Source organism: Pogona vitticeps, chromosome 2 (assembly GCF_051106095.1).
Source record: "Pogona vitticeps strain Pit_001003342236 chromosome 2, PviZW2.1, whole genome shotgun sequence".
In the NCBI taxonomy this organism is placed as follows: domain Eukaryota; kingdom Metazoa; phylum Chordata; class Lepidosauria; order Squamata; family Agamidae; genus Pogona; species Pogona vitticeps.
This window is the reverse complement of record NC_135784.1, coordinates 82,869,498-82,896,499: the sequence shown is the minus strand read 5'-3', so window position 1 is coordinate 82,896,499 and position 27,002 is coordinate 82,869,498. Positions and strand designations below refer to the sequence as shown.

The following is a 27,002-nucleotide window of genomic DNA, read 5'->3' as shown; positions in this document are numbered from 1 at the left end:
ACAGTTAGCAGAAATATTCTTGGGAGTGAACACAAATAAGCAGATGGATAATTATGTTACTGGTAGTTTAAGATTGAATGGTCTTAATTATAAATGTTACTGGTGCAGTAATTGTGAAAAACAAAGGTAATAAGTAACAATGGCAATACAGTGGTGCCTAGACTTACGAATGCCCCAACCTACGAACATGTTGACTTACAAACAGTTCCGCTCGCAAAATTTAGCTTCGACTTGCAAGCGGAGCTTTGACGTAAGAACAGAAAAAGGCAGGAAATTCAAACCGTTGGTGGCAAAGAGGCTGCTTCTTTGTAGCTCTTTCGCCCCAACGGTGAGGGAACTTTTTACTCCTGCGGGGCAGGAGGAGGAAGGAGAGGCAGTAGCAGCTCCGGATTGCCGCCAGGTGCAGGAAGGCGGTGCGGTCCCTGCCTATCCCTGGTGCGGGTCTACTCATGAGTAAGGGCTACCAAAGGCCCTGGGCTGGGCTGGGGTGCGCAGGTCAGAAGGGCTCCTCCATAGACGGGGCGTGTGGTGGCGGAGCAGGAGGAGGAAGGAGAAGCAAGGCGGCTCCGGTTCACCACTGGGCGCGGGAAGCCAGTGGGCATCCTGCCCATCCCTGGCACGGGTCTCCTCCTGAGTAAGGGCTCCCTCCGCCATGGCCGGCCCCGCCACCGCCACCTCGGTTGCCCTATGCCATCCGCTGGGGAGTGAGTTGCTTTTTAGAAACTTCTGGGTGGGTTTTGCAGGGTGGGTTTCAGCTGAGGGGGGGTTATGTTTCTGTGCTGTGTTGTTTGTGTTTGGTGATTTTTTTATTTTTTGTTTATTTATTATTTTGCAGTCCCAGCGTGGAGATTGCTTGATGTTTACTTTTGGGGTTTTGTTTGTTTGTTTTTGCAGCCTTCAGGGCTTGCTCTGTTTATTTTTGTGTTTTTTTTAAGCCCCAGTGCCTTCCGATGGGGCTTTCTGTATGCTTTATTTTATTATATTTTTTTGTATTTTTTTGAAATGCTAGAACGGATTAATCCCATTCCCGTGCATTTCAGTGGGAAATGGTTCTTCGACTTACGAGCATTTCAACCTACAAACACCATTCTGGAATGGATTAAGTTCGTAAGTCGAGGCACCACTGTAATTGGGAAATCATTTTGTTGCTGTGGCAAAAATGGAAACAAATGTGAAAATTCTATAGTTGACTGTTACGAAAACCATGTGTCAGCAGTGACACAAGTACCACAGGCTTTTTTTCCCTGCAGCTGACTCTTCACTGTATCAACGTCCAGACTATTGAACTTTGCTATGAATTGCCCCTCTCATTAATGCATTCCTAGGTGTGGAGGTGCGTACGCATGTGCTTCCCAACCTAAAATGGGAAGGGTGACATTGTTGTATGCCCTGAAGGAAGGCATGAAACGGCTCTTCACCAACTCCCAAATTCAGATGATAGGTAGAAATTAATGTAAGTTTTCTAGAGTAAGTGTCAGAAGTCAAATATCCCTCCTCACTCTACCCATACACCTTTTCTTCTCCCATTTGAGAGCAGCTGAAGTAATTGCAGTGGTGGTACAAAAGCCTCTTCATGCAGTCAGCTGGTTAAATGGAGCCTTTGTTCCCTTTTATCAGCAGAAATTCAAGGCAAGACTGTCAACGGTCATGCTAGTTTCAGGGGAAAGTGTGCTGAAAGAGCCTGCACCTGGAACTCCCACAAGGGGCCCCAAAAAAAGGTCATGAGCATACGCATAGGTAGCCTGTAGTCTCTGCGGTGTGGGTCTCACTCCAGAATCTGGGAGTGATGCTCTCTTACCTCCATCAGCAGCCCCTGAGCACAACAGACCCACTGAGACATCCTCTTAGTATCACTTGCATTCCCTTTTCATTCATAACCCCTGCCACTGGGACTGATTCTTTACAACCTAAAATTATTCACTGCACAAAAAATATCACATAATATTAAAATGTGGGTTGTTTATTTGTTCTTTGGGGTTTTTTTTAAAAGAGTGTTTTTCACTTGGTTAAAAAAAATCTTTTGGTCTGATCCTTTCTAATGACTAAATGTAATAGTCATTCTGAGACTGGTAAGCATGTGGATAAAACATAACCCTTATAGACTTCTTGTGTCACTGCTTTTCCCCCTGTTGCTGTCAGTTCTGTCAAGATAGCATCATATACTCCTTACAAGCCACCCTGGACTCCTTATCCACAGACAGAAAGTATTGTTCCATCATTGACACCCTTTCTTTACCCTAAGTTTTCCTCTTTGTTTCTGTTCGTTTGTTCCCAATTGTTGCTCTGAAGTGCTTTTTGCGTTTCCCTCCCACACGCCAGCCACAGGGAACGTTTAGCCCCTTTCCACTCCAATTCACAAGGGGGCTCCTCTTGGACTTTCTCATGCCCCTTCTCTTGAATTGGCATCACGAGGGAGATTCCTTGGAGCGGACTCAGGTTCCAGCTTCACCTGCCTCTTGCTTCCAGATTGGCAAAGCCCACTGTATCCCTGTGTGAATGATGGGAGGAGGGAGGCAAACACACTGGGGGCCACAAGCCAACAGGAAGGGGTGACCCAATCCAGTGCCAGCACATAAGCTCTGATGTGCTTGTCTAGAGACAATTCAGCCTTCATAGAAAAAAAAAGTCTCCCTCTCTCTAGACACACACACATTTCCTTTTTAAAGGACTGTTGACCGCTCTTTGAATGTGGGAGTCACAAAATATGAATGTTGAGTGCATACAGACAGTTACAGGATCTGAGAAGGAATGGGGCTTTCCCAGTGGTAGCCACCTCATTACAGAATTCTTGGTCAAGGACCTTTTTCTTGTCATTTGTCTTACAGAGTATTACGTTAGATTTGGCCCGTGCGCTCCTCCAGATGCTCTGTAAGAGCTATGATGACAGTAGCATTTAAACTTTGTGATGACAAGCAGAAAAGGGGGGGTGAGAGAAGGCTGTAGTCGATGCTCACTTCTCTTTGTGTGCTTCCTTTGTGTTGTTGCAGATCGTGGCACTGTCCAGAAGGTCATAGTCCTGCCCAAAGATGATATGGAAACAGAAGAATTGATGCTGGAAGAAGTGGAAGTGTTCAAGGTATGTCTCTTTAACCCTTAATTATCTCAAGATCACTCCCTTCTCTTCCATAAAGCCGGTGGGACTGAAAGCTGTGGTAGCGTTGTGATGGAAAATCTGAACAACAGAGTTCCTCACTTAAATTCCACACCAGTCATGAAGCCAAGAGATCATCTTAGGCAGACCTTGGTTTTGCCTCAGCCCTTTTATCTGCTGCACAGTGAACAATGCATGCTTGCTTGCTTGCTTGTTTACATTGCAAGCATGTTCTAAAGACTGCAAAATATTCGAAATTGCTATTTGATATGTTTATAATAGATAGCTGGAGCAATATTGAGGACCCAGGCTTGGTTCACAGTTCATATTTTCCACCAGCATGTTTACACTTTTCCTCTGTGTTTACTCTCTGAGTTATGCCAAAATCCCAAGGACGGCAGCCATTCTCTTTCTGAACTAACTACTGTCATGTGGCTTCCTTACAGGTTCCAGCCCCCATCAAGACCATGACCATCTCCTCCAAAAGGGTGAGCACATGCCTCTCTCTTTGGGATAGACCTAGTAAAGTCTCCATGGAGGAAAGGGTCAGTTCGCTGACTTGTTACCAATAGCAACAACCTTGAGAAAAGGCCAAGGGCTATGGAGACACCCCATTTTAGCATTTCTGAGTGTCTCTTGAGAATCTTCTATTGCAGTGAGCTCATTCCATAGATCTTTGAGTGACTTGGTACAGAAATAAGAGTGAACGTGTCAAGGTGTGCTTTCCTGGACATCCACGACAACCTATTGTGCTTCCGTGTCCCTCTTTAGCATATTGGTGGGGCGGAGGGACCTGCACTCCCACCAACATCTGAGCATTTATTTTCCCCCAACAGCAACAACTCTATGTGTCCTCTGCCATTGGGCTAACACACCTGGCCCTTCACCGCTGTGATGTCTACGGAGAAGCCTGTGCGGATTGCTGCCTAGCCAGGGACCCCTATTGTGCCTGGGATGGCAAGTCTTGTTCCCGCTACTCTGCTTCTTCCAAGAGGTACTATATAACTAGGAAGGTGGCCAACCATAGTTGGGAAAGCTCTGAAATAGGACATGACAGGATTACAATGGACTCAAAAACTTTTGCCAAAAAGCTGGCTGGGTGGGTGTCTTTTCCCAAGATATCTGGAAGTGCCTTAGGTTTGACTTCAGGCTGCTCCTTTTATCAACAGCCCTTAAGCAGCCCCTGGGCAGCATGACTAGGGCCAGGCATATTTTAGATACTGGCACAGATTGAACAACCTAGAGGACCTCTCCTTGACAAAGTGCTGCTGGCTAGAACAATTACAGTTTGATGGATGGGCACAACAGTGCTACCAAAAACTAAAAACCTACAGCCTCCCACTGGAAAAATTCTTCAGTCTAGGCCCCAAGGACCTTAGAAACTAGATTCTCAACTTTGATGCCAGCCAGGACAGGGCTGTTACTGTCAAATCCCATTTTTCCACCTGGTACCCCCCCCCAACTTCAGTTGAATCATGCAAAAGCAAATTACTTTGAGTCACTGACTTTTCCTCGGATCCGCAGGGCATTCACAGAACTTAGATTTGGGCAGATGACGACAGCATATCTTGAAGGGAATCCCAGCGGAAATGTGTCTATGGCTGCAATCAGATTGAGGACCTAACTCACGACTTATTACTCTGTCCTCTCTATGAAAACCCCAGAGAAAGATTTTTGTCCCCCATTATTCAGCTGTATTCCAACTGTACTTCAGTGGAAATAACAGTAAGACTGCTTGCTGATACACAGCTGTACATTAAGTACTCTGTTGCCCAATTTGTTCTGGCAGCTAGGAAGCTGGGGCTTCCATTTGTTAAGGTTCATAATATTGCATAAATGTTGAATATAGTGACTTTGATATTATACGCTATGCCACCATTCCCAGGACGGGTTTATTGACCCCTGGGGCATCCTGTTGTTTTAATCGTTTTTATGTAAGTCTGCCTTTATAAAGGCCTATGGCCAGAAACAATAAAGGTACACTTTGAACATGGACTGGGGCCAGGCAGTTTTTCCAAGCTCTTATTCACAGGTAGGATAAGAAATATTTGAGCTGAAGGGGAGGAGGTCATAGCTTAAGAGGGAATTTTTTGAGCCCAATTTTTTCTCAAAATTCTTTCTGAAGTGCTGGGGCTATGTTTAGGCCATTGGGGGCTCACTTGTAGCCTAGGGCCAGGCCTGAAAGTCAATGTCACAAAATGGGTATCCAAAGGATGGGTCCCTCCACTTGCTACTGCTGTTTGGAAAGATGATGATTCCTTCTGTTTACCTGGCTGCTTCTTTCTCTACTGCAGGCGGAGTAGACGTCAGGATGTCCGGCATGGCAACCCTATCCGTCAGTGCAGGGGTTACAATTCCAATGGTAAGTGCCACCCATCTATGCAACCCACGACCCAGTGGGCAGGAATAATATTTTCCCCAGTCAGAGCGCCCAGTGTCTCTACAAACAGGTACCTCTACTCTTCCCAGTCCATATGGTAGAATACAGCTGCCCCGATGACATATAAATCAGCTGGTCCTGTATCTGGGAGTATAGCAGAGAACTGGGTGAATTCCGGGTGAATTGTCATAGCCAGCATTAACTCTCTTCTACATATAAAGTTCATGTGTGGTGAAACTACAGTTTCCAGGAATCTCTGCTTTATTTTTGTTGGAGTAGAATTGTGGAATCCAACACCCAACTTAATAAACATCATTTCAAATGACATTACGAATGAACTGTTGGGGTGGCCAGGGAGGAGGGAGGGACGTTTCAGACTGTATTGAGATTCAGCAGTTCTTCTTTCCTGCCTGGTAATTGATCCCCACTTTATGATTAGCTAGGCACACGGCTGCTGTCCATTCCCTTTTTTCTTGCACCATAGAAATATTTGCACAAAATACAAACCAGTCTATCTGACACAACATTAAGCACAGGAATACAGTACATGTATTCAAAATACATGTGCCACCACCTCCTCCCTTGATCCTTGCCTGGCCTGGCTAATCAAAGCAGCCAGGCCTATAACAACGGCCACTGCAATAATTAATGGGTCTTTCCTTGAGGGCAGATTTCCATCTTCCCTCAAGGAGACACTCATTAGGCCCATAAGGAAGAAACCAAGTTTGGCGGCGGACAAAATTGGCAATTATAGGCCCGTCGCCAACGTTTCTTTCCTAAGCAAGGTGGTCGAGAGGGTGGTGGCCGACCAGCTTCAGGCGCACCTGGACGAAACAGATGCCCTGGATCCATTTCAGTCGGGCTTCAGGCCGCGCCACGGTACAGAAACGGCATTGGTCGCCCTGTGCGATGACCTATTGAGGGAGGCCGACAGGGGAAATGTGTCCCTGCTGGTCCTCCTCGACATCTCAGCGGCCTTTGATATCATTGACCACGGTATCCTCCTGGGGAGGCTCTCTGAGCTGGAATCGGCGGCCTGGCACTGGCCTGGCTTCGTTCCTTCTTGGAGGACCGTCCCCAGAGAGTACAGCTTGGGGAGAGCGTCTCGGCCCCATGGAGTCTCAATTGTGGGGTTCCACAGGGGTCGATTATCTCCCCAATGCTGTTTAACATCTATATGAGGCCGCTGAGCGGGGTCATCAGGGGATGTGGAGCCCGGTGTCATCAGTACGCTGATGATACCCAGCTCTACATCTCCTTTCCACCTACCACAGGAGATGCCGTTCTGTCCCTTCAGCGTTGCCTGGGGACCGTACTGAAATGGATGCAGGAGAACGGGCTGAGGCTGAACCTGGACAAGACGGAGGTACTGAGGGTGGGCGCCCCCACTGCTGGGGGTTTGGGAAACTCCCTCTCTTTTGGGGGGGTGACCCTCCCTGCCAAGGATGGGGTCCGCAGCTTGGGGATCCATCTGGACCCGGCGCTCACTGTGGAAACCCAGGTGGCGTTGGTGGTCCGAACCGCCTTTTACCATCTTAGGCGGATAGCCCAGCTGCGGCCCTATCTCAATGTGGGGGCGCTCACTACCTTGGTGCATGCGCTCGTAATCTCCAGATTAGACCACTGGAATGTGCTCTACGTGGGGCTGCCTTTGAGGTTGCTGCGGAAACTTCAGGTGGTGCAGAATGCTGCGGCCAGACTTCTCAGTGGTGTGAAAAAATATCATCACATCACACCCACTCTGGCCGCATTGCACTGGCTGCCCATCCGTTTCCGCATCGACTTCAAAGTTTTGATGCTTACGTATAAAGCCCTAAATGGCTTAGGGCCTTGATACTTGGCGGAACGCCTTCTCCCACCGAGAACTACCCGTGTCACTCGCGCGAGTCAGGAGGTGAGGCTAAGGAGCCTAATGCCGAGGGAGGCCCGGAAGGAAAAGACAAGAAATCAGTCCTTCTCGGCGGTGGCTCCTCGCCTCTGGAATAATCTACCTCCTGATGTTCGTGCGGCTCCCTCGCTGGGTATTTTTAAAAAACAACTAAAAACATTGATGTTCCGGCAGGCCTTCCCCTTAATCAACTCCTGACCTTTTTTCCTTTCCTCACCTTTTGCCTTCATTGTTGAAACCCTCTCTTAACGTAGAATTGTTTTATATATACTGTTTTATATGTTTTGTAAGCCGCCAGATAGGTGGGATATAAATAAAATAAATAAATAAAATAAAATAAATAAAATAGGCACAGGTCATTTATTTGAAGAATTTCTTTTGCGTGGTGGGGAAGGTTGACTTTCTTGGCGCTGTGTGTAGGCAATCATAGATAGAACAGGAAATGACCTCTATACTGAACAGTTGAGTGAAGGCACCCCAACAAAAGGAACTTGGCTCAAGAAAAGCGCTTTTGTGCCTTTTTCTTTCATTCCCCCCCCCCCCCGGCTTCTGCTAACCTAAGTCTGGTTTCTGCAAAAACTCTGGAAGATTTCGTCAGCTACATTTTGAATGGCTGCGGATTTTGTCTTAAATACACCACTCTGGGAGTAAGCCCCATGCAATGCAAGGTGCCTGCTTTAAGTAGACATTTACAGGCATACACTGCACATTATCTGATTTGTGTTCTGGTGGCCTTTGGTACATTTGTTATCCCAATTCAACCAAAAAATGGATGGTCGGAGCAAATGCTAAAAGATGCACAGGCTGAATGACCAGCAGCTCATTAGTCTGCTGTGGGTGATGGCTGTAGAAATAAACTCAGTTGTGGCAGTACTAGCCGCCTTCTGAGAATAGAGTAGGAATCACTTGGAACGCATTTTCCTAGTGAATGTGTTAACTGTACCTCATCCCTTGACAGATTATAATCCATATGTTCTCTTCCCACCTCCAGCCAGCAGGAATACAGTCGAGGCTGTCCAGTATGGTGTGGAAGGGAGCACAGCCTTTCTGGAATGCCAGCCTCGCTCCCCTCAGGCTACCATCAAATGGCTGCTACAGAAGGACAACAGTGACCGGAGGAAAGAGGTGCGAACAGAGCATAGGCAGGCGAGGGAGTTCCAGGCCGGGATGTGGTGGGGGGGGGGCATGGGGAGAAGGGGAAGGAGGCCAGGGGAAATTTGCCACCACAGTTAGTGACTTCAAAGGGGGAGGGGCAGTCCCTCTCCTGCTTTTATTGCAAATGACAATGAACAGCAGAACTTTGTTGAGGATTCTTCTTTTTCTTCTTGTCATTATTGTTAAAAAGCACAGGTTTCTCAGCCTGCTTTCAAGCATACCCCCCAAGATTTTGTCTGTTTTCATTCACATGCTGTATATTGGGAGCAATGTCAGAGGCTGTGAAGGCTAGTTTTTACATATCTAGGGGAACATCCCACCAAGCCCAGAGAAGCTCTCCAAACCATCTGAATTAAAGCTGGGGCAGAATCCCCTTTTCTTACTCCCTGCCAGCCCATGTGACTTGTTGCAACCCTACCCTATTCCCTGCCCTAATCCTGTCTGTAGTGACATCCAGAGCAGGAGGGTGGAAAACTAGGTCTTTCAGCATGATTTGCTCCTGGAGTAGAATGGAAGAAAATTAGGACTGATGTCCTAGGAGATAGTGAGAAGCAAAGGAGCCAAAATGTGTTCAGGCTGTAGATACGTAACTGTGTGCTGATGCGGTGGTTAGAATCATGGAATAATGGAAATGGCAGGGCCTATAAGGCCATCAAGTCCAACACCATGCTCAGTGCAGAAATCCAAATCAAAGTAGATTCCTGAACTGTGGCATTCTGGATGTTTTGGAAATCGTCTCCTAGATTCTTTGACCATTGGCCATACTTCTGGGAGTTGGAGTCCAAGACGTCTAGACTTCTAGAGGACCGAAGCTTGAAATCCGTTGCTCTAATTTATCCTGACCCAGCTGTTTCACCTTTGCTAACTCTGCTTCCTTGGTGTTTCTGACTCCTTTAGCTGCGCACAGAAGGACGGGTGCTGAGGACAGAGCAGGGGCTGCTGTTACGGTCCTTGCAGCTCTCAGATGGGGGCCTCTATTCCTGTACAGCCACAGAGAACAACTTCAAGCACACAGTGGCCAAAGTGCAACTGCACGTGCTGAGCAGTGAAACCGTCCACGCCGTGCTCTTCCAGTCAGAGGCCCCGGCCCCCTCCGCAGCCGCCATGCGAGCGGGCCTTCCGGGCGCCACTTTCAGCTCTCACTACCATGACCTGGTGCAGCTGCTCACCCAGCCTGAGATGGGACTCATCAACCAGTACTGCCAGGGATACTGGCGGCACGTGGCCTCCAATCACAAGGAGACTCTGGCTGGTCTGAAGGCGAAGGAGCTGCATGATCAGAAGAAGCCTCGAAACCGCCGGAATCACCAACCAGAGAAGGATCAACAGACATGAAACGAACAAACAAACAAAAGGGACAATGTAATGACACTGCTATACTTTCCCCATTTTAATATTAAATATCTATAAATATATATATATAAATATATATATATATACATACATGCATACATACATAACACACAGGACACACAAACATGCCCTGCTCCCTCTCAAGACAGTATTTATTTGTAGGTTGTACATAATCCGTGGAGGATGCCGTTTTCACCTTGTTGGGAGACCACAAGGAGCTCCGAGGCCATCACCTGGTAGCTTGCTCTTCCTTTCCACTCTTTATCGGCGGTACTGTAAAATAACTGACCTTATGGCGGGGTGGGGGAATGGGGGCAGTTTTGATCTCTCTTCCCTCAAAGCACACAGCTGGCTCCTGACAGGGAAGGATAGTGGAGGCTAAAAGCAAAGTTATTACTCCATGTCTGCACCAAGACAACACTGTAGCATGGAACCCATCGAGTGGAACGTGAGCCTTTCAGCCAGGTTCATCCTGAGGAAGTTGGAGTCTTGTGAGTGGCCACCCTTCGAAACGTTCCTCCTTGCTTTAGAAAAGGCTGGGCTCCGAGCAAGCCTCCCATCCTTCCCCCCTGCCCCCATTTCCAGAGGTATCTATACCAGCCCCTGCCACACCTACAAAGACTTTAGCACTTTCTTCTTCCTCCTCTGTACATTTCTCTGCCTCAAAGCACATTGTGGAAAGAAGCTCTCCAGGGGGAAATGCCATGGCGGTGGCACCTCTCCAGGGACCTGAACTGTTTAAGGGAGAAGACGGTGCTTCATCCAGGACATTTCACGCGTGGGTCCCTGTGGGGCCCTTAGAAGCCACTTCATCCCACCCTGATGAAGTCAAGGAGTAAAGTTATTATTAGATCTTGGTTGAGCCTGTCCTGTTGAGCTAGTGAGATGCGAGCGTTACCGTGTGTAAAAGTGATGACATAGTAGATGACTTGGCAATAAGTACAAAAGAGTGGGTGGGGAGATGGATGTAGTTCTAGGTGTAGGAAACTGGCTTTACAGAGACAGTTTTTACCTGATGGATATGGTGGGTTATGTCCAGGTGTCTTATGCCCAGGGAGATGTAATAATGTATATATGAACCAAAGCTACTCTCCTGTAGCGCATCTGTCAGATGCTTCCAAGGCCAAAGACAGTGTGGGAATGGAGGTGTCCGTGAGGATTACACAGCCGTGGATTGCCATCAGATATTTGGCTTCCTTTCAGTTAGCGCAGGGAAGAGTCGGGCCTTTGTTTTCCACCATGGTTGTTTCTTATACTGTCAAACTAATGGATTTGCCCACTCGGAATCCAAATCCACAGTCTGACGATGCCGGTTTGTTTAGGAGCAGAGTACAAGCAACGAGAAGCAGGCTAGTCTGCTCCAACACATTTGAATGTGTCCAGAGTGCTGTCCTCCAGACATTGTTATTGGTCTGCACTTCCAGCCTGCCCCAGCCAGCGCAGTTAGTGGTAAGGAATGCTGGGAGTTGCAGTCCAACAACACCCAAAGGACTCCAATTTGCCTGCCATATACATTTCTGTGGCATTGCCATTACTGATTATCGCCCCCCCCCCCCCGTGAGCAGGGGGAGGACTGACTGGGCAGGACATGCAAGGAGCATTGCCTCCCATGGATAGAGAGCGAGATGCAGTCCCAGAGAAACCTACTTGTTACTTCCCCTCTTAACTACAAGGAGGATTATTATTAAAGTGCGTAGGCTACGGACTAATAAGCTATAATAAGGCATTTCTTGTATCGAGGATTTTTTTCTGCACACTCGTCCAATAAGCCACTATGGCTTTTTAAGGTAAAAGGAGCCAGGTGTGGGATATTGCCAGCAACATTGCACAGAATAGCTCAGTGGTTAAGGCATCTGGCTGCAGAGCCAGAGGTTGGGAGTTTGATTCCCCACCATGCCTCCTTGAGAGGGGCTGGACTTGATGATTCAGAGGATCCCTTCCTGCCCTGCAGTTCTAAGATTATTATTATAAATGAAGTACAAATACAGCCATATTGTGAAGGCAGGGTTTGGAGTTTAGGTATTTTAATTGTGCAAGTGAGAAATCAGATGGATCATAACTTTAATCTGAGCAAGGTTTGTTTCACACCAGACTTATTTTGAATGCCAATCATGTGGTGAAAGTAAACAGGAATCCTGTTCTTCACTACTGAGTAACCAAACCAAGGACTAAAACGGAGGACTGCAGGCTCAAAGGTAACTCTGAGGCAGACTTTAGCCTACCTCAGCACCTCTTGTTTTAGAAATCAAGCATACCAGACTACCCCCTTCTCCCACATCCTTTGTGCTCCCCTGCTTTATGCCTTTCCAAAACATCTTGAGTGTCTTTTCCACAGTAGGTTTTACTGCACTGTGGGACTTTTTCTTATTTTTGAACTCCTCCCTGCTGCTGCTGCTGCTGCTGCTGCAGGCTGATGTTAGACTGGTTTCCCTGCTATTGACCTGTCTTCTACATTCCATACTCCAAAGAGGTAGTCAATCCAAGTTCTGAATTTGCAATAATCCACAGGGTTTCTGTGGAATTACACTGTTCTACATCTTCTGGATAGCAGCTAGCTCTTTCCTTGTGGCAGTGACTTAAGTGTGGATACAAAAGAAATGGCTGCTCTCATCCTGCATTGGAGTCCCTTTAATGTTGTGCTACTTGCGGGGGGGGGCTATAATTGCAGAGGCTATGAAAATATATACAGTGGGGTCTTGACTTGAGAACTTAATCCGTATTGGAAGGCGGTTCTCAAGTCAAAAAGTTCTCAGGTCAAATCTGCATTTCCCATAGGAATGCATTGAGAACCATTTGATCCGTATCTGCTCTTTTCCATCCATAGAAACTAATGGGAAGCTGCTATTCCGCCTTCGACCACTAGAGGGGGATATTTTGCTTCTTTTTTTTTCTTAGGTCAAGAAAGGTTCAGGGAAGGCAGGGAAAAGACAGTCCAGGCAGTACAGTACCAGGCAGTCTGAAGACTCCCAATCCACTCTCTAAATGCTGGGAGGAGTGAGGAAGCAGACAGGCACCCTTTTCACTGGCCAACAGTTAACTGAAAGTTCACATTTTGCACTTTCCCTGCCTCCCACGTGGGTTTTTCAGTTCTTAACTCAAATCTAAGTATGTAAGTCAAGTCAATATTTTCCTATGAGAGCGGTTCTTAAGTCAAAATGTTCTTAACTCAAGCCGTTCTTAAGTCAAGACCCCACTGTAAGGGAAAAGACCATGGCCAGAGCTACTGTTAACCCTGTGTGTACTCTAAGTGAACTTCCACATTCTGGGTGGTTCCTTGTACTTTCTGCTTCTTTCTGGTCAGCAAGACACAGACTTCACTGAGCACGGGAGAAGCCGGCACTTTGGACCCATTAGGTTACTGGCCCTATGCCACCTGCTCTTAACAGAGATTTCACCTTTCATGTCTGGGAGCCCTGGGCTCACCTCATTCACCTTCCCTTACAAGCAGGCCCCCCTCCCCTTCCCACTCCCAAGTGATGATGCGTGTGTACTTTCTACTGTAAATAGCTGTAAATCAAAAATGTAACAAAATCCGGGGATGGGGAGCATCTTGACAAAATAGCTCCTTGTGATGAATTTGAGTGCAGAGCCACTTTGCACCTGTAATGTGAAACTCCTGTGGATAATAGAACAAGCTAATAAACACTGGCTTTGTTTTTGAACCCTCAAGACTCGTCACCTTCCCTTCCACCCTTCAAAACACTTCCCATGTTCAGCCTTGGGGCTTTGGGCTCATCTTGTGTTCCACTGGTTTGGCCTTAGGTCACCATCCTTTCTCTGGACCACTCCCTATCAGAACAGCTGTTGTTTTTGTTTTGTATGGAGCTTTTTTTGGAGCAGGTGAGTTAAAATCTTCAAGCATTGTTTCTTACTCTTGGAAACTGTTCACAAGATTGCCTTTTTGTATGTACAGTGCTGTATATGCTTTAATAATGGTACCTCGTGTCACTGTGCTTACAGTTTTTCCAAAAAACGCTGAGACCTCCTTCCATTTTGTGGTGTGTGTGATTCTCAGAGCTTGCAAGTAAGGCATTGCAAGTAACAGTACTGTCAATAACAGGTTGCTTTTGGGATAGCAATGATCAATAATCTTATTTTAACATAATGAACTCATGGTACCTTCATTCTTGGGCAAAATACACAGATTCTTGAGTAGGAAATTGCCTACAGTTCTGGTCGCCACACCTCAAAAAAGACAGAGTGGAACTGGAAAAGGTGCAGAAGAGAGTGACTAAAATGATGACTGGGCTGGGGCACCTCCCTTACGAGGAAAGGCTACAGCATTGGGGGCTATTTAGTCTACAGAAAAGATGCATGAAAGGGGACATGATTGAGACATAAAAATGATGCAGGGGATGGATAAAGTGGATAGAGGGAAGCAGTTTTCTCTGACACGCAATACCAGAACCAGGGGACATCCACTCAAATTGAGTGTTGGGAGAGGGAACAGATAAAATATTTCTTTACCCAGTGTGCTGTTAGTCTGTAGAACTCAGGTATGTGAGTAGCAAAAGACAAGCAAAAGACATAGTGGCACAGCCCTGCAATGGAAAAATGAGATGGAAAAATGATAACAGAGAAAAAGAAAAGGCAGAGGTGCTCAATTCCTATTTTAGTTCAGTTTTCCCCATAAGACAGTCTATGAACTTCCAAACAAATTGGAAGTGTAATTGGGGGTGGGGGCAGGATCGCAGCTGGAGAATGATTAAAAAATATAGTCAAGGAATACTTTGCCACCTTGAACGAGTTCAAATCTCCAGGGCCAGATGAACTGCACCCGAGAATACTGAAGAAACTGGCTGAAGAACTCTCAGAACCGTTATCCATTATTTTCTAAAAATCATGGAAAACAGGGGAGGTGCCAGAGGATTGGAGGACAGCTACTGTCCCTATGTTCAAAAACGGTTAAAAAAAAGAGGAACCTGGGAACGACTGGCCAGTCAGGCTGACATCAATCCCAGGCAAAATTCTGGAACAGATCATAAAGCCAAGCCTTATGAGGAAACGCTGAAAGAATTGGCCATGAGAAAAGAAGACTGAGGGCTGAAATGATAACACTTTTCAAATATCTGAAAGGCTGTCATGCAGAGGAGGGTGAAGATCTGTTCTCAATCCTCCCAGAGTGCAGGACACAGAACAATGGGCTCAAGTCAAAGGAAACCAGATTTTGGTGGAATATTAGAAAAAACTTCCTAACTGTTAGAGCGTACGACAGTGGAACCAGTTACCTTGGGAGTTGGTGAGTGCTCCAACACTGGAGGCATTCAAGAAAAACTTGGATAATTACCTGGCAGATAAGCTTTGATTGTATTCCTGCGTTGAGCAGGAGGTTGGACTTGATGGCCTTATAGGCCCCTTCGAACTTCATTTTTCTATGATTCTATGAAACCTTGCCACAGGATATGGTGATGGCATCTGGCCTTGATGCCTTTGAAAGGGGATTGAACAGATTTCTGGAGGAAAAGTCCATCACAGGTTACAAGCCATGATGGGGATGTATAATGTCTAGGCATAAAAGGAAATTACCTCAAAATGCCAGTTGCAGGGGAGGGGTATCAGGAGACAGGTATCTAAGGCCCAGAGACCTTTGGGTAGTGTGGGCAGCATATAAGTTAAATAAATAAATAAATAAATAAATAAATAAATAAATAAATAAATAAATAAATAAATAAATAAATAAATAAATAAATAAATAATTGTCTCATGTACTCCCTGAGGCATTTGGTGGGGCCACTGTGAGATACTGGAAGCTGGAGATATTGGACTAGATGGGCCCTTAGTCTGATCCAGCAGGGCTCTTCTTATGTTCTTATGAAAGAAAAGTGAGGGGGGGGAACAAAAAAAAATCTTCACATGATTTTGACAGCATCTTAAAAAACAGAGACATCACCTTGCCAACAAAAGTCCGAATAGTCAAAGCTATGGTTTTTTCTGTCGTGATGTATGGAAGTGAGAGCTGGACCATAAAGAAAGCAGACCGCCGAAGAATTGATGCCTTTGAATTGTGGTGCTGGAGGAGGCTCTTGAGAGTCCCCTGGACTGCAAAGAGAACAAACCTATCCTTTCTGAAAGAAATCAACCCTGAGTGCTCACTGGAAGGACAGATCCTGAAGCTGAGGCTCCAATACTTTGGCCATCTCATGAGAAGACTCCTTGGAAAAGACCTTGATGTTAGGAAAGTGTGAAGGCAAGAGGAGAAGGGGACAACAGAGGATGAGATGGCTGGACAGTGTCTGCAAAGCAACCAACATGAAATTGACACAACTACGGGAGGCAGTGGAAGATAGGAGGGCCTGGTGTGCTCTGGTCCATGGGGTCACAAAGAGCCGGACATGACTAAACGACGATGACGATTTTAGATGATGCACTGTGTAAAAAAAGAAAAGTCAGTAGAATCCAGTTTAGGTAAATTCTACTTAACAGTTATAGAAGATGTGATCTCGGAGAACCTAAAGTGTATAATAAAACTTAAGCTTAAGTCGTGTCAATTTTTAGGTTGATGTAGCCCAGTGCATATGTATGCAAGTATATTTGTTGCTCACTAATATGCATTTCTGTACAGGCACTTCTAAAAATGGCCCATGGCCACTGTGGCAAAATAGCCAGGGAACTATTACCAGGCCTGCCTGGCAACAGTTGATAACTCTCTGAGAAAAAAGACACTGCAGACTTTATCTTGTTAGTATTCAGGTACCGGTAGAGAAGAAGAAGAAGAAGATGGCTACCTTCTTCACCCCAGACGTTTTTATTAAGCACGCAAAACAAGCAAAATTAGCATAAGATAAGAATTTGGCCATAGAGGCGTCGTGTGGTTATCAGTCTTAAGGCATTCCACGCCTGCGCAGAGAGAGAATCATAGAACAATGCATCTTTATACTACAATAGCTTGATTATGCTAAACACCAGTGATGTATCCCTTAATAGCCACAAGATGGAACTTTAAACTACAAAATCCCCACAGGCCACCATTATTAGTGTCTATTACTATACCTTATAGTAGTATGACCATCATTATCATTGTGTGCTCTCACGTTAAATCCAACCTATGCTGAATCTTTCCAAGGTTTTCTACATAGTGAGTACTCAAAAGTAACTTGCCATTCCCTTCTTCTGGGACATCATGCGACTGTGCAGCTTGCTCAAGTGTACACGGGATGGTTCTGGCTCTTTTCCCGGGAGGCACAGTGAGGAACTAAACTCCCAAACTCTGGCTTTGCAGCCAGATATTTAAGCCACTGAGCTATCCAGCTAGCTCACCTTATAGCAGCAGTTTCCAATAATGCACTGTATAGAGAAGTCTAATTCCTTTCATCTGTCCTTAACCTCTCATCATTTATTTTGACTGGAAGACCTCAGGTTCTAGTATTAAGAAAAAGATAGTATATACTGTCCCTCTTCCCAGGTATCTCCACATCATGCATGACTGTACACAGCTGTATTTTGTCACTCTTCAGGCTCATCCCAACAAGGCATTCACTCTTCCCCCCCTTTTTGCTTGTTGGTGATGAATGGGCATGAACCTCACCAAGATTTCTGCCCATCATTATTCCTAAAACACTATTCTCTCTTTCTGTCTGAAAAATCACAATTTTTTTAAAAAATTGTTTAAAAATATTTCAAAAAGAATGAAAATCCACTTTTAAAATGATCTTCTATGTCAATGTTTCCCAACCTGTGGGTCATGACCCACAAGGGGGTCTCAAAGTGTTTTCTGCTGGGGTCATGGGTCACCTTATATCTGTTTTAACCCTTGTTAAATACTTTCTTCCTTGACCTTTCAGAGCAGGATGTTAAAATTAGCATGTATGTGTTTGCACGAGAAGCAGGCCATTTGGGGGAGAAAGAAGCTTCTACTTTCTGAGAAGGGATGGCTTTACCGCCCATTAAAAATGCCTTTTTATGAAGATATGGTGGCAGAGTCACAAGTTACTTGGCTATTATAAAAGGGGGTCACAACAAAAAAATGGTTGAGAACCAGTGTTCTAAACTGTATTTTTAAAAAGTGATTAGCACCAATATTGAAACCTTTTGAAGAGAGCCCTTTACAGCGAAGACCCACCACTACTCCACTTCAGAAATCAACTTTCAGAAATATTGAGGAAATTCTTTTAAAATGATATTCTCTGCTTGACTTTTTTGTGTTTGTTGTAGATTAGGAGTTTGTCTACATGGACTCAGAGTGGGCTGACTTGGTCTAAAGAGGGTTGCTAGAAGTCAGGTAGACATGTGACATGCCATTTGGTATGATCTTCACTGCCCTAAGGGAGTAAGAAAATTCACTTCCTCTGTCCCTCCACCAATATAAGAAATTGCCACTGGAAGGAGCCACAACAGCTAGAAAGCTCACTTTTGGTTATTTTCAAGGATCAAGTGCACTGGAAACAGAACAAACCAGAGTTATCCTACCTGCCCCCCAAAAAGTAGACACCCCTGACAGAGGCTCAGAAAAGTGTGGATAGGACCATTCCCAGGGCAGACTGGTTTGGCACAGCAAAAATATTATCCAATTGGCATCTTCAGGAGTGAACCAGCACATCCCTGCAGCAGAATTAACAGCAAGTTGAACAGCCCATGTGCTCACCCTCTTAGAACTAAATGGAAGGCTTCCAACTAAAACAAAACAAGCTATAAAGAGTGAACAAGTGGAAAGCCTTGGTTTTTGTCATACATTATCATTGTTGACATCAATATAACCCTTGCATCATCTGAATGGTTAAAAGTAAGTCTGGAGTCGTATTCTCGAAGGCTTTCATGGCCAGGATCTGATGGTTGTTGTGGGTTTTTCGGGCTCTTTGTCCATGTTCTGAAGGTGGTTCTTCCTGATGTTTCACCATCTCTGTGACCAGCATCTTCAGAGGACTGGAGTAGGAACTCTGTCCATGCTCTCTAGAGTTCCTACTCCAGTCCTCTGAAGATGCCGGCCACAGAGACTGGTGAAACATCAGGAAGAACAACCTTCAGAACATGGCAGAAGAGCTCAAAAAACCCCACAACAATTATAAATCTGTAGTCCTTGTAAAACCAGAGAGTGGAGGAAAACCTTAGTGTCCCTTTTTTGTCCAATTGTTGTCTACCAAAGGAACATTTTGAAGTTTATATCAAATGATAATCCTCTTCCAGTAAATGTTGCAATTTTGGGAAAGCATCATCCTAGCTTATTTGTAGCTGGATAGTTTTGCTATGCTGTCTGCAAGCACAGGAAGCAGATAACTCCTAGGAATAAATGGGGAACAAAACAAAAATACTTGTGCAAGGCAAGATCAAAACTTGTAGTATCTCAACTTGTACTTTCTTGGAATCCAGCATTCAGAATCGCTCATTGATCGAGAGGATTCTGGATGTTGTAGTCCTTCACAGAGTAATTTTTACAAGCACTCTATGGCATCTCATTCTGTACTATAGTGTAGCCCTCAGCATTGAAACAAAACGGCAAAATATAGGAAGGTATATTTTAAGGATAGGGGGTGCTCTTGTAGACATTGGAGTGACAGTGGTTTTAAAAAATATATATTTATTTCTTATACAAAGTAGAATTTTTCAAAATGTTCTGGGGTACTTTAAGTACTGGCAAGTTTTATTTCTCATAAACTTTCCTGAGTTGCAGCCCCTTCCATCGTAGGTACAGAGACTTGCTTCATTTATGACACACATGTTGGGAGATTGTCGCCAGTTGCATGACAGGGCAAGGAAATGGGGAAACTACAAATATTGAGCATTACCTTAAATGTGGCAATTGACAAATAAGCGTTGGGTGGTAGCCCAGTTGCCCTAGCGCACATAAGCTGATTAACATATGTATTGTGGTGACAAAAAAAACACTATAAACACCATAAACTAGAACTTTTTCTAATAATAATCTAAAAATAATAAAATGTTTAAGCTGTATCTTTGAAGGAAATTTTATTTTCCTTGTGATTCCTGCAATTCGACTTCATTTTCTCCTACATCTTCCTGTGTAAATCAGATGGCAGTGTATCACTTGGGCAGAATTCTTCCAATACTCTCAGGCTTTTTTTGGCCATCTGTAGAAACTGATGGCAAGAAATGACAGCGATCCAAGGAGAATGTGTTCCGAAGCCAATATGCATTATATAATTGTTTTATTTGTTTACTTACAAGCACTGACAATTTATGTGGCAAACCTGCATGGTTCCCCTCTCCCCATGGATCCCTGCAGCAATCCTGTAATTATAGGCTCAGCTAAAAGGCCGGCCAAAGGAAAACAAGTGAACTGTACAAATCCAGCCCTCTAATGTTTGCACTATATTGTCTCTCTCAGATGAGTGCTTGCTATCTAAACAACATCAAAGATGAAACTTACTGGTAGGGAAAAAACATCAATTATTAATGAACTTTCTTTTCATAATGTGCATTTATGCAAATTAGACTGTCTGGATTTGGAGCACTGGAATAAGGCAGCCCTAAGTTTTACAGTTCCTTTCAAATGCTAGAATAAGAACTGTCCAGATCATTGCTTGAGGTGAAGAGTATTTGTTTAGCTTACAGGAAGCTCCAAATTGGACTGTTGTTACTTTAAGCTCCCACCCTATCCCAGTGTCTAAGAGGTTACTGTTCTATATACAGTGGTGCCTCGCAAGACGATGTTAATTCGTTCCACGAAAATCGCTGTTAAGTGAAAAAATCATCTTGTGAAACGCATTTTCCCATTGAAATGCATTGAAAACCTAAAAATCGCCATAGGAAACATTGTTAAGCGAAACACGTTTCCCAAGCGAAGACAGCCATCTAACGAAACAGCAGCCGTTAAAAGACCCATCTAGCGAAGCAAGACCAAGCTGTCGAAAACATTGTAAAGCGAAAAACAGGGACCTAAAATTTAATTGTCTTGTGAGGCAAGGTCCTTAACATCGTAAAGCGAAAATAGCCCATAGGAAACATCGTTATACGAAGCGCAAGATCGCTCCGAAAACCTCATCATAAAGCGAATTTGTCGTTAAACGAAGCAATCGTCTAGCGAGGCACCACTGTATTTAAAAACTGTAGCTGGCAGCTTTGTAACTTCCCTGTAAGATACAGTATGTGTGATGGCTTGGTTCCAATATGTGTCTTTAAACCTCTGATGCATTTCTCCAATAGAATAGGGGGACTAATTTAACATTGATCCATACTTACTTGTGTGGCATGCTATTTTTCAAAACAGAAATCAAACAGAAATCAAAGAGTTCTCTCTTGTGTGTCATTAAATAGAGTGGATCATCAGGAACCTGATCCACCCCCTGCTGCAGTGCCCAGAATCCTATTGCTCAGTTACACAAAAGGTGTAAATTTTAGCAGCAAGTAGCTACAAGTTTTTAAAAATAACCATAGGCATTATCTGTTGCACTCTTGAGTTGTACAAGTCAGTATGCAACAGATAGTGCCACTAAGCAGCATTATTTTGACCATTTAATCTTAATTGGGGTGTGTGTGTGTGTGTGTGTGTGTGTGTGTGTGTGTGTGTGTGTGTGTGTGTGTGTGTTCTGTGCTGTCAAGTTGGAACCAACTTATAGTGACCATAATAGGGTTTTCCGGGTAAGTGAGATATTTAAGGAATGGTTTTGCCAGTTCTACTTCCCCTCAGTGAGTTTCCATGGCTAAGCGGGTATTTGAACCCTTTTCTCCAGAGCCCCATTACTAATATTGGAAACTGGAAACATTGGGGGGAGTCCAGACATCAAAATTTTTAGCTGAGCAAAAGTGCTGGGTGTTCTGAAGTTCCTATTCACTCTCTCCCACCAACAACTCTTCCTATAATTGAAGCTATAATGACTAGGGTATGAATATTGGCAGTAAAGTTGTCCATTCACAGCATGTTTCCCATTAACATATGGGGCAGTGGATTCCCCTTTTAATGAAGCAACCAGGTAAATTATTTTCTGCTGTTTCTAGTTTATGAGCAGTTAAATTGTGGGGAAAGCAGGTGTTGGATTTCTTAGGCCTGGCAGTGCCCCTCCTTGCCCTACGGCCCACAGACAAAGGCCCCTTGTTCTGTTGCCTTCATAAAAACAGAAAGCGCAAGAGAAGGAACAAAACCTTACCTTGCTAGGGGACTGCTGGAAGCTGAAAAGTTGAGCAAACACACAGGGACGTGGGAATCAGGGTCATGGTCTCATTTCCTTCCCTCTCCTGCCAACAGGGTGGGGGTGGGTGCGGAATAGAGTCTGCCAAAGCAAGGATGCCATAAATCTTGAACAGGGCTCATTCACTGTGTCATTTCAAGGGGATTCCTGAGCCCAGTCATCTCTATGATTGAAATGAACTGCCTCAGGTATACACTGGTAAGTATACAAACTTCTATGACCACAAACCTGTGTGCTTTTTAAACTAAGCATGACAAATGAGGCATGTTTCTGTGAAAGGATTAAACGAGACTGGGCCCGGGTTTCCCTCTCTCCACTCAGCACAGACACCAGAGAAACCGCAAGTGAAGTGCTGTAGGATACTTTGGGTAAGAAGGAGAGAAGGGAGGAGTAAGGATGAGAGGATTCTGTGGTGCCCCTGGGTGGGTTTCCTGGCTCAAGGGCAGTCCTACAGTTTTCGTTTCCATCTCTCCCTCCCTCTCTCCCACACATACACACGGGTACCAGTGACAGGCTAAGATATTATCAAGAAGCTACCAAAAGAGTCTGGATTGATCTGCAAGTCCACAGATTTACTCTAGCAAATCATTCCAAAGAACACTTCCTGTTCAATTTGTGATAGAGTTACCAAAGAAACATTCTGACCTAAGTCCTGCTTTGAAGCTGTGGTAGCTGCTTCCCCCCCCCAAAAAAAAAATTATGTTATGTTACACAGAAGCATTACATTGGGAATTCATTTTCTGGGAGCGATTCAGGACTGTGCAGCTTGCCCAAGGCTATGCAGGTTGGCTCTTTTTTTCCCAGGAGGCAGAGCAGGGAGTCAAAGGCCTAACCTCTGGCTCTGTGGCCAGGTAACCAGCTCACTCAGCCAGCCTCTTGTTTCATAGCTTAGGCAGTTCTATCCCAGCCTCAACTGTTCTGCTTCATTTAGGTAACTGTCAGATTAGGAAGGGGTGTTGAAAACTGGATGGACACCCACTAACACCCCTTCCTAATCTGACAGTTACCAAATCGTGCTGAAGACCAGCTTAATGGTGTTCTGCTCAAAAGAACAGGAAGAATAACACCGGACCAAGACAGGCTCCGTCTTATTCCCTATCTTGTTTCCAACCACAGATGTCCCAGACAGACCTCCCACATTGTTTGTTCTAGGATTCAGAGATACAAGTGAGCCCAGGAACAAAAAGTTGCCATATATCCTCAACCCCTAACAGAAGAATGCTTGTTTAAGGTGCCTGCCACCCAGCTGCTACCTCTTCCAGGATAATGCAGATGGTGTCATGCCATTCTCTCCTCCCCTCTTGATTCCCCCTCCCCCCCCGTTCCAGGTGATGCTTATTTTTCGGGGCTAGGGATATACTGGGTAGATATCTGGGTTGTTTTGAGGGGCTATCTAAGAGGGGTGTGTGAGGTCTGTATTGTACATTTGTAAGCCTCAAAGATTCCCCAGGCATACTGATGCCTCTTCTTCCTCAGCGGCTCCAGTCTTGAGTTTGCTGTTGGAAGGAAAAACAACAGCCTCTGCAAAACACAGCCCTGCCCTGCAAGCTGGGTAGTCAATTTACCGACCTCAGAAGGAGGGATGACTGAGTCAACCTCAAGCCAGCTACCTGAGCCCAACATCAAACTCGCGTCATGAACAGCATGTGACGAGGCAGTGATTTATGCATGATGAGTCAAGAGGCACAAGCTGGTTATCCACACTGCCATAAAACCAAACCAAGGAAAGTTTTTTTGGGGGGGGGAGAATTATTATGATAATGATCATCATCATCATCCACATTCAGGAAGGCACACAGTTCTTCTTGAAATATTATCCCTGCATCACTCGCTTCCTCTAGTGTGCCAGGGGGAAGCGAGGCTTGGCTCAGAAGGAAGGGTGCAGGTCTTTTATAAAGGGCTGATGCTTCCCTCCAGGTCAAGAGCAAATAGAAACTGCTGAGATGAGCATGTGGGAGATTTGAGGGGCTTTATCTCAAGAAAGGCTTTAAGCAGCTGCTGAGCAAGCAAGTCAGAGCTAAAAGGGTCTGTGTGCTTGTGATGTGGCTGCCATGTACCTGGCTCTTGCTCACCTGCCCTTGTTTCGCATCAGGTTGTTCTGAGAAGCCGATTCTCATGAGTGGCCAAATCCCCCAAGCTTGAAAGCTGCTGCTGCTGGCCAAGAGTTGGGGGAGCAATGAGTCGCTGATTCCTTAAAGCATCTCAGAAGGCTAGTCCGGGAAGGCTCTGCCTCGATACTAGATTCTTATTCCAGATCCTAGGAAAGGGCCAGGCTAAACAAAAACAAAATTAAAACCACAGCAAGACCCCCGGGAAGGACACAGAGGGCTTTTCTTGGGAACCCCCAGTTTCTTGCTGTAGACAAAGGGCAATGGGAGCCGGTGCTAGTGTGGAGGCGAAACACTCCCGGGAGCTAGAGAAGAAGCTGAAGGAAGATGCTGAGAAGGATGCCAGGACAGTCAAACTACTGCTTCTTGGTAAGTGCTCCCTTAAAGCACATCACCAAGGCCTTATTCTTGGTGGGACAGATATGCTAGTGGTTGTGTCCCCCTTTACTTCCTGCAGGCACACTCTCTCTCCCTTCTTAGCTCAATGCTGTGCTTGTGGAACTTGTGGGCAAAGGGTGCCGATTGCTGCTTTCTGGGAAAAAGCAAGTTCTTGGTGCCATGATGACCCAGGACATCACCACCCTCACAAAGGCAATGGCCTAAATCTAACTGCTAGCCCCAATTAGAGTTCTTAGTCCCATTTAGTAAACTGTTGAGTGAGATAGTGCCTAGGTAAATGACAGTATGGGTTTACAGTCATTGAAGACAACAGTTGTATTCAGACCAGTGTGTTGTAGCTTTATATCCGAGTTTGGGGCATGCAGTTGTAGGAAAGCAAGTGGCTCCTTGAAAATGCTTTAAAGTGCAAGCCCTGAAAGATTAGAACTACATGGATTGGGAGGGGGATACCTGCTTATCTTAGAGAAGGTTGAAGGAAGATTTTCTAGTTTCATCACCAGTGATCTTGATAGCTCTGTAATTGAAGCTTATGCCATCTCATATCACTAGTGCTTTCTGGATTCTTAAACTGATTTCCTTAGACATTCGGGGGCCATACGTTTTGATTCTGCCTTTGCTCCTTCACTAGTTTAACTTGACAAGTCATATGACTCTGACTCCTAGTTGCTTTTAATGTGCAATGACATATTCTGCTTAAAGTTAGATGTAAGAGTTAAAAGGCACGTGTGACCATAACTTACGCATGTATGCCCATATGGCATTATAACAAAGCATTATTGCATCTTTGGCAAGGCTTGCTTAGGCAACTGGTTCAGTTTATTTATTTATTAGTACTCAAAGAATCCCTCAGCCATGGCCACTGGTCCTGTAGGTTAGAGGATTCTGGGACTGTCCAAAAAGGAACAGGTCCACATTCAGGAACTGGATCAGTTAACTCTTGACTGGTACTTCATTAAGGCCTATCAAAGGGTTGCCTGTTCAGAGTGTGGACTGTATTGTTGTGAGGGATTGCCTTTTTCTCATAAAACCACTTGTCCAATTTTGAGATATAAGAAGAAGAGACTGGCCAGGACCAAGCTGGTTGTGTTACCAGTAAGAAAAGCAATTGTGTGCATTTGTGAAGCAGCTCTCTGAAGACCAAAGGAATATAGGAAGGTGGCATTGAGAGTATGATGTTGCTGGACCATTAATCTGTATTCATCCGACAGCAGCAGCTGTTCTGCCTTCTAGCCACTTTGCCTCCAAGTACAGGAGCCGGTTCTCATTTGCAGCAACTGAAAGCTAGTTATTGCGAAGGTTCTGCTTCTCTAAACTGTGGTTGGATGACATGTGGCAGATGGGCTGTATATAGACCCCATGACCCCCACAAGGTCCCACCAATTCACCCCTCCCCCCATCATCATCATCATCATCATCATCATCATCATCATCATCATCATCATCATCATCATCATGTGCTATCAATTCAATTCTGACCTATGGCAACCCTTTTCTGGGTTTTCCAGGTAGAGATTACTCAAAAGTAGTTTACCATTCCCTTCTTCAAGGGGCATCTGGGACTGTGCAGCTTGCCCAAAGTCACAGGAGGCACAGTGGGGAATTGAACTCTCAACTTCTGGCTTCACAGTGAGATACATAAACCACTGAGCTATCCAGCCAACTCCCATTACTACATCCCATAAATAACATTTTGACCATGAAGTGGCACCACCTTGTCTCATGGGTGTAACCTTTCAGTCCTTTCCCGTTTTGGGAAAAAAAATAGTTTTGTGGACTAAAACAGACCTAGAACAATGAAATTACATATGGCAAATTGCTGCCTGCAAGACTTCTGGCAGTACAAATTGGCATTTGGGGAGCCAATTTTCTTTCCTGGGATTTCAGGGAAATCAAAAGAGGGTCTATAATTTTTTTTAATTTACAATTTTTGGTGTATTTTATATTTTTAATAATTATATTTCAAAAGAAGAAAAGAAAAAGAGGATGCAAGGTCTCTTGAAAGTTGCCCACCCTACTCTGAAATAAGCAAGGGCTACTCAAAACTCAAATTGTCTGCCTTCAGATAGCAGAAGGAGTTCAGGTAGTTAGGTCCAGTCTCCCATCTTGAAACATACCTGATGTTTTTATAACATGGCATGCTAGCACAGTCCCATTTTCAGTGTGGATATGTTGTAGCTAAGCTATCTATAGCTCAGATCTTATTATCTTCACCATCAAGGTGAGCAGCTCTTAAGCCAATTTACCACAAAGCCTCGGGGCTGAGTAAGCCTCCACAGTTCCCTTCCTGAAACACCAGCCAGACCTAGAGGGAAGTTTGTTATAAATTTGCCATGAGCCCTAGAGATAGGTCAGGAAATAGAGATGAGAAAAATGCTTTACAGCAGATCATTCAGAAGGCCACCATGTCTTTGTCTCAAGTGGGCCAGATATTATGATGTTTTTGTTTCTTAAAGGAGCAGCACCTACATAGATATTTTTCTTTCTTTCTGAAAGACAATGATGAAGTAATACCAGGAGACAGGAAGAGAGGGAAAGGGAGGTGTGGGGA

General features: G+C 44.9%; 2 protein-coding genes across 9 annotated transcripts in view; both read left to right on the top strand.

The window, feature by feature from the left end:
• The window catches only part of SEMA3F (semaphorin 3F), a 158,449-nt gene extending 144,920 nt beyond the window's left edge, over positions 1-13,529 (top strand). For all 7 annotated transcript variants that reach the window (XM_072989850.2, XM_072989851.2, XM_020789295.3 and 4 more), the window contains 7 exons: positions 2,988-3,076; positions 3,538-3,579; positions 3,928-4,085; positions 5,386-5,453; positions 8,351-8,484; positions 9,412-12,555; positions 13,068-13,529. In XM_072989850.2, the coding sequence (XP_072845951.1) occupies positions 2,988-3,076; positions 3,538-3,579; positions 3,928-4,085; positions 5,386-5,453; positions 8,351-8,484; positions 9,412-9,849 (929 nt within the window). In that variant the 3' untranslated portion in view covers positions 9,850-12,555; positions 13,068-13,529. The remainder of the gene's footprint in view (positions 1-2,987; positions 3,077-3,537; positions 3,580-3,927; positions 4,086-5,385; positions 5,454-8,350; positions 8,485-9,411; positions 12,556-13,067) is intronic.
• The window catches only part of GNAT1 (G protein subunit alpha transducin 1), a 116,793-nt gene that overhangs the window by 64,531 nt on the left and 25,260 nt on the right, over positions 1-27,002 (top strand). The window contains exon 1 of one of the 2 annotated variants that reach the window (XM_072989853.2): positions 24,112-24,424. The exons of the other annotated variant lie outside the window; for it this stretch is intronic. Coding sequence (XP_072845954.1) covers positions 24,319-24,424 — 106 coding nt within the window. The 5' untranslated portion in view covers positions 24,112-24,318. Of the gene's footprint in view, positions 1-24,111; positions 24,425-27,002 lie in introns of those variants that run through there. 2 annotated transcript variants of the gene reach the window in all.